Raw genomic sequence first — 13,993 nt, forward strand, 5'->3', positions numbered from 1 at the left:
CCAAATCCATATAGGATTCCATCCAGTCCAACTTTCCCTTTGCCTGGCCCTCACAGGGTATCAAATACTTAGGAATTCCTATTCATAGAGACCTCTCCCATCTATGTTATCTTAATTTTGGGCCCTTTATTGAACAACTCCATACAGACCACGGTTGGCAAGTTAGAACTGTAAGATTCACTACGTGAACCACTGGTGTTTTGTGGAAAAGCACATGTACACTGTGTTCCAAATTATTATGCAAAAAGTGTTTAGGAGTGATAAGGGAAGAATTTGTTTGTTTGTCAGTTAAACTCATTGATGGTGATGTGTGTCAGGGCTCTTTATATCACTGTAAGCAATTGCAGACACCTGTGCTAATTAGTTTGGCAGGTGTGTCCAATGAAAGGCAAGACTACTTAAGAAGGCTGTCTCACATTATTAAGCAGCCTACATTTTCTGCCAAAATGGGAAAGAAAAAGGATGTGTCGGCTGCTGAGAAGCAACAAATTGTGGAGTGTTTAGGTCAAGGCATGACTACAATCAACATTGTGCGATGATCAGGATGAAGTGTCTTGGCAATCAAGAAGTATGTAGCTGATTCACAGTACACATGTGTGCGTGCTGATAAGGGCAAATTGAGGACTCTTTCCTACAGGCAATTACGTCAGGTTAAAAGAGCAGCGGCAAGAAAGCCTTGTCATAGCAGCAGACAAGTTTTTGAAGCTGCTGGTGCCTCCAACGTCCCCCGAACAACAAGATGCAGGGTCCTTCAGAGGTTTGCAGCTGTGCATACGCCATCCTGTCGACCTCCTCTATCCACTTCACACAAGCAGAAACGGCTCCAGTGGGCCAAACATTACATGAAGACTGATTTCAAAACTGTTTTGTTCACGGATGAGTGCTGTGCAGCGCTCGATGGTCCAGATGGATGGAGTGGAGGATGGCTGGTTGATGGACACCCCACGCAAACACGGCTACAGCGCCAACAAGGAGGAGGTGGAGTAATGTTTTGGGCTGGAATCATGGGGAGAGAGATTGTCGGCCCCTTTAGGATCCCTGAAGGCGCTAAAGATGAACTCCATAATGTATGTGGATTTTCTCAAACAGCACTTCCTGCCATGGTTCAAGAAGAAGAACCGTGTATTTCACAGCAAGATCATTTTTTTGCATGATAATACACCATCTCATGCTGCACATAAAACATCTGCATCTCTGGCTGATATGGGCATAAAAGGGGACAAACTTATGGTGTGACCCCCATGCTCCCCTGACCTCTACCCCATTCAGAACCTCTGGAGCATCATCAAAAGGAGTGTCTATGATGGCGGGAGGCAGTTCACATCTAAGCAACAGCTCTGGGAGAGTATTCTGTCCTCATGCAAAACAATTGAAGCAGAAACCATCCAAAACCTGACAAATTCAATGGACGAGAGAGTTCAGAAGCTCCTTTCGAACAAGGGGTCCTATGTGAAAATGTAACATCACCTAGAATAAAGTTTTGAGTTGAAAACTGTTTGATTTCAGTTTCTAATAACCTGCTAATGCTTATTATTTCAAAAATGACCATTTTTTTGGTCTTTATTAAAATGAAAAGGTTGATCGAAAAGTTTGGGGGATCTAAGAGTGTGGCAACCCAGTAGTCATGATTACTTCGAATTCTGACAATATGAGAGTCATGTTGCAGGTAGTGCAGCAAGAAGGCACTTATGTGTCTTGCGCATCTCGAAGCCCCAAAATGATTTTCCGGGCTAGATGCAGCTAAAAATTATTATTAATTTTAAATCTGGTGGAGCTTAGTATAGATGGCCTAATAGGATCAGTGCTGCACACTGCTACAAAGCCCAAATTATTTTCCAGTCAAGATACAGATAAACATGATTAGTAATTTTAAATCTGGTGGAGCTTATTATAGATGGCCTAATAGAATCAGTGCTGCACACTGCTACAAAGCCCAAATTATTTTCCAGCCAAGATACAGATAAACATCATTAGTAATTTGAAAGCTTAAAACGGTTGGTAGGGTGATTTTAACCAATCATCAAGCTTTTACTCTCCCCAGGATGACACAGGGGTAGAAAAGTCGTTTCGGATCCATGATTTGTTCATCTTTATGAACGTGAATCTGTCTACATTATCAGTGGAGAGCCGCGTGCGCTTATCTGTCAGCACACCACCAGCAGCGCTGAACACACGTTCAGACAGAACGCTGGCTGCGGGGCATGACAAGATCTCCAAGGCGTAAGTGGCTAGCTCCGGCCATTTATCCAGATTGGAAGCCCAAAAAGAGCAAGGGTCCAGTGACACAGTCATGGCTTCAATGTTTACTTGGAGATACTCCTGTACCATCGTCTCTAGGCGTTGACTATGTGTCAGACTTCTTGTATCCTGTGGCCTTGCAAAGGATGGGCTAAAAAAGTGGTGAAATGATTCCGCAAAATTGATGTTACCAGCAGATACTGTGGTTCTGTTACGGTTTGAGTGCTGAACACTTGACGGTCCCACGGGTGGCAAGTTGGAACTGTGAGATTCACTACGTGCACCACTGGTGTTTTGTGGAAAAGCACATGTAAGATTCGGCAACAGTCTCTGCTGATACTCCTGCATGCGTGCATCCCTTTCTATGGCAGGAATAATTTCTGCAAATTTACTTTTGTACCGGGGATCCAACAGTGTGGCAACCCAGTAGTCAGGATTATTTCTAATTCTCACAATTCGAGGGTCATGTTGCAGGTAGTGCAGCAAGAAGGCACTCATGTGTGTTGCGCATCCAGGAGCACCAAGTCCTTGTTGTGTTGGTGGCGAGGTAACAATCATGCTTCATTCCTCTGTCCTCTCCCCCCAACCTCGCACAAATAGAAATGTGATCAAGGTCTCCCTCATCTGATGAGTCTTCCATCAGTTCGTCCTCCACTTCTTCCTGGGCTCCTGCACCTTCCTCACTAGTTTGACTGCTACCATGTGCCCTGGTAAAACCATCTCCCCCACCCTCACATGCCTGCTGCCTTGGTGCTGCCGACCGTCTGGACCTTGCAGATGTTAGCCCTTCCGCATACAACTCCTCCTCCTCTACTTCCTCCACCTCCTCTTGTGCCACCACCTGACTCCGAATTCTGTTTAACATGTGCTCCAGCATGTAAATTACCGGAATAGTCATGCTGATAATGGCATCGTCAGCACTAAACATCTTCGTCGCCATTTCAAAACTGTGCAGAAGGGTGCATAGGTCCCTGATCTGAGACCACTCCTCCAGCGTGATTTGCCCCACCTCTGGATCTCGTTGGCCCAGGCTATACGTCAGAACGTATTGCACCAGGGCTTGTCGGTGCTGCCACAGTCGCTGCAACATGTGCAGAGTTGAATTCCACCGGGTAGGCACATCGCATTTTAGCCGGTGAAGTGGCAGGCCCAACGACTTCTGTAGAGATGTAAGTCGCTGAGCTGGGGGATGCGAACGGCGGAAGTGAGCACACAGCAACCGTGCCCCCTGCAGAAGGCCATCTAGTCTGGGATAGTGGGCTAAAAATTGCTGGACAACCAGGTTCAACACGTGAGCCATACAAGGCACGTGTGTGACATTGCCCCGGCGAAGGGCCGCACCCAGGTTTGCAGCATTGTCGCACACGGCCTTCCCTGGTTTCACGTCCAGTGGAGACAACCATTCATGAAATTGGTTCTCCAGAGCTGACCACAACTCCTCAGCTGTGTGACTCACATTTCCCAGACATTTCAAAGTAAAAACCGCCTGATGACGTTGAGCCTTACTGCCAGCATAGTAAGGAGGTGTGCAGGATCCCTTCTGCGCAGTTAGAAAGCTTGTGGCATGACCAGACAGGCTTTGGGTGCAGGTGGAAGACCGAGAGGAGGTTGAGGAGGCAGAAGCAGTGGAGGAACTTTGAGATAAAGAGGATTGATGCACAACTCGTGGGGATGGCAAGACTTGGACAGCAGCCCCTTGTCCTGCTGTCACCATAGTTACCCAGTGCCCAGTCAGCGACATGTAACGCCCCTGTCCATGCCTACTCGTCCAAGTGTCTGTGGTGAAATGCACCCTGTCACACACAGAGTTTCTCAAAGAAGCGGTGATGTTGTGTGCGACATGCTGGTGGAGCGCAGGCACACCTTTCTTTGAGAAGTAGTGCCGACTGGGCATCTGGTACTGGGGCACTGCGACGGACATAAGGTCTCGAAAATCCTCTGTGTCCACCAGGCGGAAAGGCAGCATTTCTGTAGCCAAGAGCTTGCAGATGGTGAAATTCTACCTCTTAGTTTTCTCATGGCTAGGAGGAAATGGTCTTTTACTTGTCCACATCTGAGGGACCGAGGGCTGGCTATTGTGCTTAGACGGGGTTGATAAGGGTGTCCCCGGCAAACTGCCGGTCTGTGAGGAAGATGCAGGCGGACATGTTAGGTTGCCTTGATCCAAAGGTGGTGCTATCGATGTCGGACAGCGCTCAACACCAGCTGGTGTTACCACCTCCAAAGAAAATGATGACCTACAAATCACGCTGGCTGTTGCGGGTAAAGAGGTGGCAGGTCTGCGCCCCAAAACAGGTGTGACTGCTGTCCCCCCAGTCACAGAGGATGAAGAGGCCGCGGATGCACAAGATGTGGCAGACGGTGGTTGGCCCGGCCGGCTAGGCCGCATTGTAGCACACTGAGCTTCCCACTGCAACTTATGCTTCATATCCATGTGCCGGTTCATGCATGAAGTACTCAAACTATGTATTTTTTGGCCTCTACTTAGCTTTTGATGACAAATGTTACAGATAACACGAGTTGGGTCATCTTTATCGATCTGAAAAAATGGCCAGGCTATGCAAGGCTTAGCACCCATGCGACCTGAAGAGCCACCACGACTTGTGGTGAGAGGCAGAGTTGTGTTTGAGGATGCAGTTGTTGACGTGCTTCCAGTACTACGTCTCTGTCCAGGAAGGCGCAACCTGACCTCGTCGTCACTAGCATCTTCCTCCACCTCCTCTGCTGACCTCATCTCTTGGCTGACTGTGGGTTGACAGTAAGTGGGATCTCCAACCTCATCATCATCACCCTGTGCGTTATCACACCCGTCGTCCTCAGAGCCAACCTGTTCCTGCCCTGACAAAAAACTAAAGTTGTCGCTCCAATCAGGTATTTGAGTCTCATCATCGTCTTCCTCATTGTCTCCACCAACAGGAGTTACAGTTTGGGAATGAGGGTCTACATTATGGTCAGAACCTTCTGCGTCTGGTCCTGGAACCGACTCATAAAGATTCTGGGCATCAGTGCAGATCATTTCCTCGTCTGGATTCACAGAAGCGCTGGAGTGAACCTCTGATTCCCAGGCTATAGTATGAGTAAACAGCTCTGCAGACTCAACCATCTGTTCTACCTCATACTCAGACGGGCAGCTGGAGATTTGGGAGCTGTGAGGAAGCAAGTGCGATTGGGGTGACACCTTTGAGGACTGGAGTATTTGTGATGTTGAATTTGATGTGGAAGAGAGCCCACTTAAAGAAGCACTTGATATCCGTTGAAGCACCTGCTGTTTTTGTGCCTCATCTGGAATTTGTAGCGATTGGCGTGGCCGTAAGAAAGGGATCTTATCACATTGTCCGCTAAAAGAAGTAGACATTTTAGTTTGGCTGGAAGATGGTCTTTCTTCTGCAGATGTTACTGTTGCTTTAACACCTACCCCACGGACACAACCTTTTTTCCCCTTCCCAACATGCCTATTCCCCTTTCCACCAGCAGCAGGCCTTTTTCCACTCATTTTGGTGGTTAACTAATTCACAACTCTGGAGTTGTTTGCACAAAAAAAGCAATGGATGGGAACAGAGCAGAGCTGAGTGGCCAAACTGTGGTATTAGGCCAAAACTATTGGCTGGGTTAGATGCAGAAAAAAATTATATTCAATTTGCAACCTGATGGAGGTCAGTATAGATGGACTAATAGAACAAGTCCCACACACAGCTAGAAGCCCAAATATTTTTTCAGAGGTAGATGCAGAAAAAAATTGTATTCAGTTTGCAACCTGATGGAGGTCAGTATAGATGGACTAATAGAACAAGTCCTACACACAGCTAGAAGCCCAAATATTTTTTCAGAGGTAGATGCAGAAAAAAATTATATTCAGTTTGCAACCTGATGGAGGTCAGTATAGATGGACTAATAGAGAAAGTCCCACACACTGCTAGAAGGCCAAATATTTTTTCAGCGCTAGATGCAGACAAAAAATTATTTTGAATTTGCAACCTGATGGAGGTCAGCATAGGTGGACTAATAGAACAAGTCCCACACACTGCTAGAAGGCCAAATATTTTTTCAGAGCTAGATGCAGAAAAAAATTATATTCAGTTTGCAACCTGATGAAGATCTGTATAGATGGATTAATAGAACAAGTCTCACACACAGCTAGAAGCCCAATATTTTTTCAGAGGTAGATGCAGAAAAAAATATATTCAGTTTGCAACCTGATGGAGGTCAGTATAGATGGACTAATAGAGAAAGTCCCACACACTGCTAGAAGGCCAAATATTTTTTCAGAGCTAGATGCAGACAAAAAATTATTTTTAATTTGCAACCTGATGGAGGTCAGTATAGATGGACTAATAAAAAAAGTCCCACACACTGCTAGAAGGCCAAATATTTTTTCAGAGCTAGATGCAGATATAAATTATTTTTAATTTGCAACCTGATGGAGGTCAGTATAGAGGGACTAATAGAGAAAGTCCCACACACTGCTAGAAGGCCAAATATTTTTTCAGAGCTAGATGCAGAAAAAAATTATATTCAGTTTGCAACCTGATGGAGGTCAGTATAGATGGACTAATAGAACAAGTCCCACACACAGCTAGAAGCCCAAATATTTTTTCAGAGGTAGATGCAGATAAAAATTATTTTTAATTTGCAGCCTGATGGAGGTCAGTATAGATGGACTAATAGAGAAAGTCCCACACACTGCTAGAAGGCCAAATATTTTTTCAGAGCTAGATGCAGACAAAAAATTATTTTGAATTTGCAATCTGATGGAGGTCAGTATAGATGGACTAATAGAGAAAGTCCCACACACTGCTAGAAGGCCAAATATTTTTTCAGAGCTAGATGCAGACAAAAAATTATTTTTAATTTGCAACCTGATGGAGGTCAGTATAGATGGACTAATAGAGAAAGTCCCACACACTGCTAGAAGGCCAAATATTTTTTCAGAGCTAGATGCAGATAAAAATTATTTTTAATTTGCAACCTGATGGAGGTCAGTATAGATGGACTAATAGAGAAAGTCCCACACACTGCTAGAAGGCCAAATATTTTTTCAGAGCTAGATGCAGAAAAAAATTATATTCAGTTTGCAACCTGATGGAGGTCAGTATAGATGGACTAATAGAACAAGCCCCACACACAGCTAGAAGGCCAAATATTTTTTCAGAGGTAGATGCAGATAAAAATTATTTTTAATTTGCAGCCTGATGGAGGTCAGTATAGATGGACTAATAAAGAAAGTCCCACACACTGCTAGAAGGCCAAATATTTTTTCAGAGCTAGATGCAGACAAAAAATTATTTTGAATTTGCAACCTGATGGAGGTCAGTATAGATGGACTAATAGAGAAAGTCCCACACACTGCTAGAAGGCCAAATATTTTTTCAGAGCTAGATGCAGACAAAATATTATTTTTAATTTGCAACCTGATGGAGGTCAGTATAGATGGACTAATAGAGAAAGTCCCACACACTGCTAGAAGGCCAAATATTTTTTCAGAGCTAGATGCAGATTAAAATTATTTTTAATTTGCAACCTGATGGAGGTCAGTATAGATGGACTAATAGAGAAAGTCCAACATACTGCTAGAAGGCCAAATATTTTTTCAGAGCTAGATGCAGAAAAAAATTATATTCAGTTTGCAACCTGATGGAGGTCAGTATAGATGGACTAATAGAGAAAGTCCCACACACTGCTAGAAGGCCAAATATTTTTTCAGAGCTAGATGCAGACAAAAAATTATTTTGAATTTGCACCGTGATGGAGGTCAGTATAGATGGACTAATAGAACAAGTCCCACACACTGCTAGAAGGCCAAATATTTTTTCAGAGCTAGATGCAGAGAAAAATTATATTCAGTTTGCAACCTGATGGAGGTCAGTATAGATGGACTAATATAACAAGTCCCACACACTGCTAGAAGCCCAAATATTTTTTCAGAGCTAGATGCAGAAAAAAATTATATTCAATTTGCAACCTGATGGAGGTCAGTTTAGATGGACTAATAGAATGATGCTATGCCCAAAAGATTTTACTTCACTAGGTGCAGTAAAAAAATTGGTATTCTATACACAGGTGGTATATCTTGCAACACAGATAGGCTACTCCACTGACTAACACACTCTGCAATAGGCCAAAAAGGATTAGCTTTGCTAGATTCAGCCAAATACTGTGAAAAAAACTTGCACAGCACTGGCACAGACCTGCCTGGCAAAAACTGATAGGAACTGATGTAACTTAGTCCTGAAAAGGACTGCAATTACAATTAGTCTTTACTCCCACAATCTATCTATTTAAGAGCACAGACCTGCCTGATAAAAGTCGTAGGAAATGCTGTAACCTAGTCCTTAAAAGGACTGCAATCACAACTATTCCCTACTCCCAAGCTATCTGTAGATTTGTGCGAAAATTGGCTTGAAATTAACAAGGTATAGTGCACACAGCAACAGCGGTGCCGTCTAACACGCAGCTGCAGCAGTGAGAAAATGGTGGCGACGGGGAAAATGGCTTGGTCTTATAGGGCAAGGACATGTGACATACACTGCCAATGACACATGCCCTTGCTTGTGTGAAAAAAAGCACTTCGCTCCGTGTGTGCGCTGCTGATAGGCTGACAGATTGCACCTCCCCACTGTAAATGCGGGAAAGAGAAAAAAAAATGGAGATCTTCATTATTCCTGCAGAGATCCATCCCCTGACCCTCCCCCCGCCCCGCTGTACACTCAAACTGCGTATTAACATTAATTTTCATCATTACTGAGAAAAAATCCAGTTATGATTTTGGTGCACGAACAGTTATCGAACATAACCTCGAGCAGCCGAATTTTTCTCAAATCGTTCGTGTTCGCCGAACGGCTCGAACACCGCCCAAAACAGCTCGAATTTGAGATTGGCGAACAGTTCGAGTCGAACAACGCTCATCTCTAATTACAAGTAGTTTAACCCAGACCCATACCTGTCCCACTACAGCCAACCAAGGAGACGCAGACTCAATCGGAAGTGTTTACATTTAAAAAAAACGGGCCTAAGACCACCATTTCTGTGGCCAACAGATTGAAGATGGTGGAGTTCAACCTCTTAGCTTTGTCATGTGTAGGATGAAACAATCTTTTACGTGACCACAACAGCGGGATTGAGAGCTGGCTGCAGTGCTGAGAGAGGGCAGAGTACAGTGAAAAGGACAAACCAACAGACCGTGAGTGAGGTGCAGGTGGAGATGTTATGGTGGATTGAGAAACGTGTTCTGTGCTCAGAGAAACAAACACAGCAGGCATGTCTGCTTCACTTACAGCTGACGGGCTGTCACTCAGCCTAACTGCTGCGTGACACAACTTGGCGTTGTAACAGAGGAGGAGGAAGAAGCAGCGGATGCGTTTGATGAGGCAGCTGATGGTTGTTGAGGTGCGCTGGTCCACATTTCAGCTCGGTAAGATTCCCAGCGTAAAGAATGTTGTTTGAGCATGTGAACGTTCATGCATGTAGTAGTCAAATTATTGCAGTTTTTCTATTGAGTTTTTTATCGCAAAGCTTGCAGATAACGTGCGTTGGCTCATGCTTTGCCATGACAAAAAAGGCCCATGCTAGGCAACCCTTGCTGCCCCTGCGAGCTGCAGACCCGTGACCGCTGCTGGCTACAGCCACAGTTGTGGTTAAGGATACAGTGCTCCTTGTGCTTGCATCACTCTATGTCTGTGCCGTAGGGCGAAATGTAACCTCCTCATCTTCCTCCTCCATCTCCTCAGTTGAGCTACTCGGCTGCGTGACTCTGTAGGATCTTCACCCTCGTCATCATCCAATGTGTTATCCCATTCCTCACCCTCAGAGTGACCCCTCTCCTCTTGTTGCTTTGACAGCGCAGAACAGTCCGCATGAGCCTCAGGTATCTGAGTCTCATCGGGATCACCTCCCTCCCCCTTAACGTCTGGTGACGAGGGTCAGGAATCTGCTCGGACCCTACTTTGCCCTGTCCCGAATCCAAGATAAAAAAATATTGGGCATTGGTGCAGATGCTTTTCTCCCCTTGACTCTGTGACTGTTTGGAGTACACTTCTGATGCCCATGGTGTAGAATGGGTGAAGAGTTCTACAGACTCACCCATCTGTGGTTCGCTACAGTCAGTTGGGCAGTTGGACAGTTGTGACGCGGGAGGAAGCATGGGTAATTATGGTGCCACCTCTGTGGACTGTACTGCGTGTGATGTTGAGGTGAAGGAAGAAGAGGAGAGGGCACTGGAAGCAGAGCTTGCCATCCACTCGAGCACCTGCTCTTTCTGGGCCTTATCAACAAGGCATATCGCTGTGTGGCTGCCAAAGGAAGGGAGTGCAGTAGGCCGTCCACTAACGTAAGTTGTCAGTTGTCATTGAATAGGACCTGTTTGTGTAGGTTCATTAGTGCTTTCGCTAACATTACCACGTACCCAACGTACACCTTGAACACCAAGCCTATTCCCCCTTCCACCAAGCCCTCTCTTTTTCCCCCTCATGTTGGTCAGATACAGTGGTAGGAGCACACAATTAACTAAAGAAAAATATGTTTTTTTCCTGTGCAATAGCTCAGCACACACCTGAATTTCAGCGACAGTAAATGACAAGGTAAGATATGGCCTGCCGTATAACGTTACTAACAGACAAAAGAAATTTGTTAGTGTGCATGAGGCCGATAAAACCTACGAAATATTCTTCAAACAATATCAAACTGAGATGTCCCCTGCTGTAAATATTTTTTGGACTGGGCCTAGTAAGAGAAGTTTTTGTTTTTTTTACTGTGAAACCAGGAATTGTTAAACGCCACTAAAATAGGATCTGCCTTTTAGCAGACTGGATCAACTTTGCCACAGTAAAAAACCTTTGGTGGACTCTGCCTGCCAACCAAAAATATATATAGGTTTGACTGTGCGTACAAGCTGAATTTGACCACCACTGACGTAGTAGCTGGCTTATAGCACTGTATGACTTTTGGCACAGGAAAAAATATTTCTTGGACTGGGCGTAGCAAGATAAAAAATTTATTTTTTTTACTCTGAAACCACCTGAAGTTCAACTCCACTAAAATAGTATCTGACACTAAAAAAAACGTTAGTGCACACAACTTTCAATATCACAATAGCAGCAGAAAAAAACAGGTTTTGTGCTCTTCAACAAGAAGCTCTGCAGACTGTGCAGAGCACAATTTCAACCCCACTAAATGAAATGGTGCACTGCGCTTGCTTGATCACATTAGCAAGTGCAAAAAAAGATTCAAGGTATACTGAGACATGGAGCTCTATACCAGCGGTGCACAGCACTATTGTATGGCAGAATCTCAGTACTTGCACAAGAACACCAAAAATGTGCTGCACCAGCAGTTGCAGAGGTACCCAAGCCAGGAATTATCTACACTATCTGACTACCACACAAGCGCCCATCTATCTAATATTAAATTTGATTAGTTAGTAAAAGCACTAGTGAACCAACACCATCACATCCTATCCAAAGACAACTGACAACTTAGTTAGTGGATGGGCTACTCCACTCCCTTTCTTTGGCAGCCGCACAGTGATATTGTGTCACCCTACCTGGATGCCACAAGTGTAATTAAAGCTGTGTCTGAGAGCAAGGGGGAGGTTCTCTGGTTAGGGGAACATTAGCATGCAATGCCTCCTGTCTCAGGCCAGTAGGGGGAGCAGGCTGCCCCTATAAAAGCTGGTACTGGGGACAGGGTTAGAAAGAACTGGATTGCCTGTCTCAGCTCTGAGACGTGTCCCAGAGTGGAGCAGGGACAGAAAGTTGATTGCACCTAAGAGGAAGTGTGGCAGTAGGAGAGAGCCACCAGCCAGAGACAAGAGGCGAAGAGAGCCTGTCTTGGCAGAGAAAAGACTTAATTTTACCAGACTTTGGTGTCTGAGGCTGGAAGGATTCCACATCCCCCAGCAGAGAACCAGTCCGCAAGGGACTGTACATTCCTTGGCCTAAGAAGCCTGGAGGCCCTGCCACAACCGAAGGGACCAGTAAAGCCGTACAAGGCTGGGAGCAGAAAGGAACCCACGTCGCAGGCCATACAGGCGAGAAAGCACGGAAAGCTCGGAAACGTGGGCTGTTATCCTATCAGGAGGAGATAGTCAGAAGGAGCGCAGAAAGCACGGTAGGCCTACACCCTCACCCTGACCAGGGCCAATTTCCCCGTTGCTCTCAGACATCCAGGTCCCCTCCTAGCTGGGACTGTTTGTGGGTCAGTTTACCTGTTTCAGTAAAGACCCTGGACTGCAACCTGTTGTCTGTGTGCTCCTTGCTCCTCCAGCACTACCATCACTCCCACCATCCACTATACTGCCCTGGGGCCGCACTCTTCCCGTGGGGAGTCACACTACCATAGCTGCACATCTCATCAGCCCCAGCGGTCTGCATGCAGCGGCGGTTCCTAATAACCGCAAATCCACGGGTGGCGTAGTCAGACATAATCAATATAACGGACTACCACTGGCCTGACCACCCTGAGCCACGGAACCGGGTTGCCACTACTACCCCCATCGTCCCCTATTGCCCGGATCCGAGTGCCCCATGGCCCAGGGGGCGAGTCAGCTTTGGCGTAGTCAGCAGGATTTCGTACCCGCAACCACCGGGTACTGCGTGCCTGAAAAAGACTTTTGTAACTTACCTGTGGAGTCGTTTCCCGCCATCCGGAGCCGATTCCCGCCATCAGACGCCATCTTGGACCGTTTCCCGCCGTCTTCTGCCGTCTTCCCGCCATCCGCAGCTGTTTCCCGCCATCGGACGCCATCTTCAGGACGCCGCGCGGGAAGAAGAGGGGCGTGGACGTCAAAACCGCGCGAGATCCGAAGCTCCGCCCCACGCTCCGACGCTGCGCAAGGTCCTGGAAGGGAGAGAGAGCGATGCTGACGTCATCAGGACGTGACGCCAGGTCCTCGTCCATAGCAGCAGCAGCGGAGCCGCGGCCTACAGAAGAGGATCGTCGGAAGGTAGGCCACGCTTAACTAGGGGGGAGGAAGATGTCAGACACAGAGGAGCCCACTACCACCAACGCAGCTGCAGCAGCGGTGATGCCCTTTTCCCTGCCTTACATCCCTGGAGCGGCCTGGCTGCTCAAATACTCAGGGGAGCCCCATGCCCTAACTGACTTCAAGGAAAGGCTATACAGTTTGTTCCACGTTTACCCCTTGACAGAGGAACAGAAGGTCAGCATATTAACAGGGCAGTTAACTGGCGCAGCCCAAAGGGAGGTAAAATCATGGCCCACTGAGGAGAAAAGGACTGTGAAGGGTATTCTGGCCCGGCTGCGGGGTACCTTTGACACACGTACCTCCGCTGAGATTAAAATGCGGTTCTATGGATGTAAGCAGCGGGCACAGGACAGCATCAGAGACTATGCCCTAAATCTGCAGGAAGCCTTGAGGGCTATTCAACAAACTGACCCTGGCAGTGTGCAGGAAACGGATAAACTGCTAACAGAACAATTCATAGAGGGTCTGCTGTCCAGCGCCCACAGGGCCCAACTGCGCCTCATGTTCTTTCAGAACCCCGACCTGACCCTTGCCCAATTTAAGGACAGGGCCATAAGGGTGCTCCGTGAATCTGCAACCAGTGGCGCTATAAACCCCCGGCGCCCTGCTATCACCTACCACCAGGAGGCAGCGCCCTCCTCTATGGACTCCGTGGAGGCTGATGCACAGGCCCTGAACCAAGCCCCGTCGAAAGGCCTGCACCACCAAGTCCAGGAGCTGACCAGGAGCGTCGCGGCGTTGACCAGGACCGTCCAGGCGTTGCAAGTGGACCCGTCA

General features: G+C 46.7%; 1 protein-coding gene across 5 annotated transcripts in view; it reads right to left on the bottom strand.

Annotated features, from left to right (window-relative positions):
• The window catches only part of LOC141265124 (ATP-binding cassette sub-family B member 5-like), a 476,628-nt gene that overhangs the window by 241,188 nt on the left and 221,447 nt on the right, over positions 1 to 13,993 (bottom strand). For 3 of the 5 annotated variants that reach the window (XM_073677800.1, XM_073677797.1, XM_073677796.1), the window contains exon 2: positions 12,853 to 13,068. The exons of the other annotated variants lie outside the window; for them this stretch is intronic. In XM_073677800.1, coding sequence (XP_073533901.1) covers positions 12,853 to 13,068 — 216 coding nt within the window. The remainder of the gene's footprint in view (positions 1 to 12,852; positions 13,069 to 13,993) is intronic. 5 annotated transcript variants of the gene reach the window in all.

This window comes from Phyllobates terribilis, unplaced genomic scaffold (assembly GCF_046119375.1).
Source record: "Phyllobates terribilis strain yellow unplaced genomic scaffold, ASM4611937v1 Scaffold_4__5_contigs__length_816908805, whole genome shotgun sequence".
NCBI classification, from domain to species: domain Eukaryota; kingdom Metazoa; phylum Chordata; class Amphibia; order Anura; family Dendrobatidae; genus Phyllobates; species Phyllobates terribilis.